Source organism: Acanthamoeba castellanii (assembly GCF_000313135.1).
Source record: "Acanthamoeba castellanii str. Neff unplaced genomic scaffold scf7180000084717, whole genome shotgun sequence".
NCBI lineage: Eukaryota > Discosea > Longamoebia > Acanthamoebidae > Acanthamoeba > Acanthamoeba castellanii.
This window is the reverse complement of record NW_004457280.1, coordinates 65737-70714: the sequence shown is the minus strand read 5'-3', so window position 1 is coordinate 70714 and position 4978 is coordinate 65737. Positions and strand designations below refer to the sequence as shown.

Sequence of the window (4978 nt, the reverse complement as noted above, 5' to 3'; positions counted from 1 at the left end):
TTCCACCACGCAGGAGGTGAGACAGTCACCCAAGCGGCTGATCCAATCACCACGCCTACACAACAAAAGGTGAGATGGGGGGGGGAGTGGCAACAAGCTGGTCGAAGCAGGAGGAGCACCTCGGGCGGCTCTGATAGTGAGCTCTCCGCCCTGCATCCACCCGCCGCCCGGAGACGCTCCGGCCATGAGCACACCAGCTGCCTAAGGTGTCAGAACAATATACACATATAATACATATATATATATATATTTCTATATATATAGGGCAAGGAGTGTTGTACTGTCGTAGTGAGAGTCAGCGGCGGCGGCGATCAAGACGGAATTCTGTTGCCGCCAGGTGGTGTGTTGGTCTCTCATGGCAAGCACTCCTGCTCGCCCCCCGCAACATGATTGGTGTAAGCGCTGGTGACGAAGTCTTGTGTCGCCACCACAACGGTTTGCCAACGTACCAGTGGAGCCTTGGGCGAGGTGGATGTTGACCGGCCCCATTTGTTCCCAAACGCCCGATAGGGTGAGTTTGATGGCTTGAGAGGTGTTGGTGGCGTAGGCTGTCACAACTCCGTTTTGCTTCCAAGTGCCCCCTGCGGTCCGCATTCCGGCTGTGTGCACCCCCACCCTGCAGGGTCAGTAGTAGGACAAGGACAGAGAAACTAAGCGGAAGAATTGGGCCAACCAATGCCATCCTGAACGCTGATGGTGAGTGGGCCATTCTGCTCCCAGGTCCCAGCCAAATTGAGAGGCTCTGCATGTGTGGGAGGCCGGCGTCAGTAGTCTGTACCAGACCAGTTGAGCCGTAGGTCTGAACCAAGACAGCAGAACTTACCAGTCCAGGCAGCATTTCCAACATTTGGACCAACACCCTCAAGCGTTACTTGACTGTCCGTTATGAATGTACTTCCTCCATAGAGGAACAAGGCTTTGTACGTGCGGTAGTGAGTATGTGACGATGAAGGTGGGTCAGCAAACAGTCCAGTCAAAGAGCAAACGGCACAAGAACACGTACTGTTTGAACCCGGATTGTTGACTGAGATGGACAGCGTGCCGTGGCTGTGCCACAACCCTTCCAGGTGGAGCATCGTCGAGCCCCCGACCGACAACATCGCCAGGTCGCCCAAGGCGTTCACAGCAGCGTTGGAATTGACGCGGATGACTGTAATGGAGAAATATCAGCTGACTGACAATGGTCATCTTGTGAGTGTTTTAAAATAACAGGTGGAGTTTGTCACCTTTCGTATTGTTGAACCGGAAGGACCCGTCCAGCGTGAGTGTGCCGTTGCTCACCGTCCAACCCCAGCCTCCCTGGAACTCTACGCCTGCTGGGCCAGCTCTGTAGTATGGAGAACCACCACCACCATGACGAAATAAGTAATGAACAGCAATGAGCATAGGTGAGGGATTTGGGCACCTCAGTGTGAACGAGTGCTGAATATTCGGCGACCCAACCATGTTATAGGTGGGGGCTGGGAGGTCGATGATGTCTCCATCCTGGGCCGCGTTCATAGCGGAGTAGATGCTGGTGAAGGAGCACCCAGAGGGGCAAACGGTGTCTTTGGGCCGATGATGAACAACAAGAAGATCGTAAGCTGCAGCAAAGAGGTGCGGAAGACATAGAAGATCTCAGGAGGGTGTAGGTACAGGTGGTGCAGGATCCGGGAGCCACTGCGCTGAGAAGCAACAAGAGCAATGTTGAGAGTATCAGGTTGGTCACCATTCTGTTTACCAACAGAAGCGACTGGTGTGGGGCACTGGATGGTGGTGGGTTGAGCGGCTGTGGTGGTGCGCAATGGGTGGGAGCGCAGGCCAGAGAGTTATGGGGAAGAATGGTGCAGTGAAGAGGCCGGTTTAGCTGACAAGGTGGCTTGCACTTAACTCTGTGACCACGCCTGCGGTGAAGGCACCGGTTTAGCTGCAAACTGGCTCGGGCTTCACCTTCTATCTCCAGGCCATCTCCCAATACTATAATTACGGAGCACCAGTTTTAAAGTTAACTTTAATGGGCCCAAAATGCACCAACCAGAAGGAATGGGCTTACTGTCGGGGCCAATCGGTTTTTATGTCCGTGCATTAATAGGGTCTAATGAGCTTTTCGAAAGGTCTTTTTTTTTAAGCCCAGTTGCGCGTTTTGGATAGTGACTTTTTGTGTAACAAGGGAAGAGCGGCGTGGTCGCTGGTCAGGCGAGCTCAGGTCTCAGGTTCGCGCGTCATCGGAGCTAGAGCATGGAGGAGGAAGCAAGGGTTATAGAGGAGAGGATGTGGGATGAGCAGATGATCGTTGTTGTTTGGAGCCTTTTCGCGGCTTTACAGTGGAGCAACTGCGTTGTGTTGCACAACAACAACAAAGAGCTCATTTACCTATTTAGCATCAACTCTTCTGCGGTTGCTCTTTCGGGACTTGTGTCTGACCCCAGCGCCACCTTCATCACATATACCGCACACATAAAGCGGTGTATGTCGGTGGAGCAGGCTGCTGACAGATTCTCAGCAGCCTGTTGGGATCGCTCAGACCACCGAGCATAGAACGCTCTCCCTCTCATCGTTCACCGTTCACCTTCCCCCTCCTCCGTCGTTCTTCTCTCCTTGTTAAGATTCGCCCTCAATGACGCCCAGCCTGATGATCCTGTGACACCCACCCGGTCGCCCTCAGTGACTCCAAGCCTGATGCCCTCTGTGATGCCCACCCTGTCGCCCACCAGCTACCTGACGTTGTGACTCTGACTTGGTGGCCCGTGGCTTCGCCCACGGCCTCGGTGACCCCCAGCCTAATGCCCTCTGTGCCGCCCACCCGGTATACAACCAGCTCCCCGACGTCGAGCGCGACCCTGACCCAGTCGCCCGCCGCTTCGCCCACGCCCTTGGTAATGCCAAGCTGAAGGCCCCCTGTGCCCACCTGGTCGCCCACCAGCTCCCCGACGTCAAGCCCAACTCCGACCAGGTCGCCCGCCGCATCGCCCAGGCCCCATGCCAGCCAGCCCTGTTGGGAGGCGGGTTCTCGGCCTTCATTCTTGGCTCGGCCACCGCTTCGCCCAATGCCGCCACCAACGCCACCCCTTGGAAGTGTCCAACACCTCCACTGGCAGCGCGCTCGCCGTGCAAGGTGGCCGGCGCCTAAGCAGCTTCGATCAATAACGGTCAGCCGCAGGCGTGCGATGGCCGGCCTCACCGTAAGGCTTGCTGTGGTTTTCTTTGGCGGCCTGTGCGGTGTGTGTCGTGCTGTTGCTGTTCTTAACTGACCAACCAACGAACAGGTGGGCAACGTGCAAGCGCTGAGCGGCATCAGCTTTACCGTGGCGGAGGCCAAGCTGAGCACAACGAGCCAGCGCCTGTGCAACGACACGCCCAGCGGCACCGTGCAGGTCACCTCTTGGGGAGCCATCAGGCTCACCAGGCACCAACCAGCTCAACCAGGTTCGTCGTGAATTCAACACAAACGGCTCACACCCACACACCCCAGCACGGACTCACCTTATCTCTTTCTGGCGGCAGACCTTCACGGTGCAGGCCGGCGACTTGGGCAGGGCCACCAGCATGCAGATGGTGGGCATCGGCGCGCTCAAGCTCCAATCGGTGATGATCAACCTTGTCGTGGCAAGCGCTGAGGAAGTCTCGCCGTCGGTCCTCATCGGCGGTTTACACCGGCACTGAGCCCAGGTCGACGACGTTGGACAGCGACACAACTTCAGCGGCGTGGTGACCCATGGTGATGAGCTGATGCAGCAGGTCCGGCATCTCCTCGAACAGGTCGGGCAATTCCTCCCTTTTTGCCAATGCTGTCTTCAAGACACACTCATCTGCGCCACCACCACTCCACGCCCCCATCCGATGCATTGATTGTCTGTGCAGGTGTGCTGCTGGCACCCAGATCGAATGTGTGCTGGTGAACAGCCAGGTGCAGGGGCAGGTCATCGCCAAGACCTTGCAAGGTGGCAGCTTCCAGATCACCCCTTCCTTCCTGCGCTTGAACAACGACGCACCACCCACAACCAAACTAGTTCCTGGAGTGGTCTTCCCCTTGCCTGTATCTTGAATTGAAATTTGGGTGACTAAAAGAAGATTTGGAAAAAGAAAGCACGGTGGTGGCCATACTCGGACCCGCTCATGCTGGCCGGTGAAGACCGCCACGGGGAGAAGTGGGCTGCAAGGACCGCAGCGGCTTTTCGATTTAGGACCTGGCCAACAGGTCCCGCACAGGGCGCTGACCGCCCCGTGCGATTGAGACTCAAACGAATGTAGAGGGCAAGCAGAGCATTCAATCCGCGGGCCAACACCACAAGGCTGTCCTACTGTGCTGTCGTCCTCCTTGGCGAGAAGAAGGGGACAGTCAAGCGCACCACCGTGTCTGTGTCAAGCCCCGCCGGAGCGGCCTACTTGAACCCTGCACTGGGCCAGTCGCCCTCCGCATTGTGGGACTCGGAGTTAGAAAAAAGCGAGAGGCGACCAATTGGCGCAGAGGTACTGGGAATTTTCTCATTTCCGCAACCAATTAAAATAAAAGTAAAAACTTTATCAAAAATACAACAAATGCGGATTGGTGACGTCGCTTCAGGCGGAAGGAGGGGACACGTGGATGGTGAGTTTGGGGATGAGGGACTGGAGGTGGTGCAGCAGATGCGACGGCACCTGGTCCTGATCGAGGTAGAGGTAGCGCAGCCCGCCACACCCCGCCAGCGTCGACAAATCGCCAATGCTCGACACCTTCACACAGAAGTTCATCGCGTGTGAGTGGTTAATATCAAATTATAAGGAATAAATTGATAAAAAAATGATCAGGCGCTGATGATTGGTGATTGATGACACATAAAAATGTATGAAGAGGAGTGGGTCACCTGTCGAATGGAGAGGTATTTGAGGCTCGCGAGATACTTGAGCCCGCACATGCCCTTCTCGTGGACGTGGCAGCCGTCGAGGTCCAGCCGCTCCAGCCCCGTGAGCGCCTCCCGTTGTTGGCTCGTCGTCGCCACGGCTCGCGTACCGTCATCAT

The 4978-nt window shown here is 56.3% G+C and overlaps 2 protein-coding genes across 2 annotated transcripts; one reads left to right on the top strand and one right to left on the bottom strand.

The window, feature by feature from the left end:
• Window positions 1-121: 121 nt before the first annotated feature.
• Window positions 122-1500, bottom strand: ACA1_353770 (uncharacterized protein; the record flags this gene model as incomplete). Its single annotated transcript, XM_004334009.1, has 6 exons — window positions 122-197; window positions 282-368; window positions 450-581; window positions 1004-1150; window positions 1227-1327; window positions 1406-1500. Coding segments are annotated over 6 exons (638 nt in total), but the record flags the coding sequence as incomplete, so codon positions are not given.
• A 1646-nt stretch (window positions 1501-3146) lies between these two features.
• ACA1_353760 (uncharacterized protein) lies at window positions 3147-3642 on the top strand (the record flags this gene model as incomplete). The annotated part of the gene is made up of 3 exons (XM_004334008.1): window positions 3147-3161; window positions 3246-3353; window positions 3484-3642. 3 exons carry the CDS (start codon window positions 3147-3149, stop codon window positions 3640-3642), a joined length of 282 nt encoding a protein of 93 aa, XP_004334056.1.
• Window positions 3643-4978: the final 1336 nt, after the last annotated feature.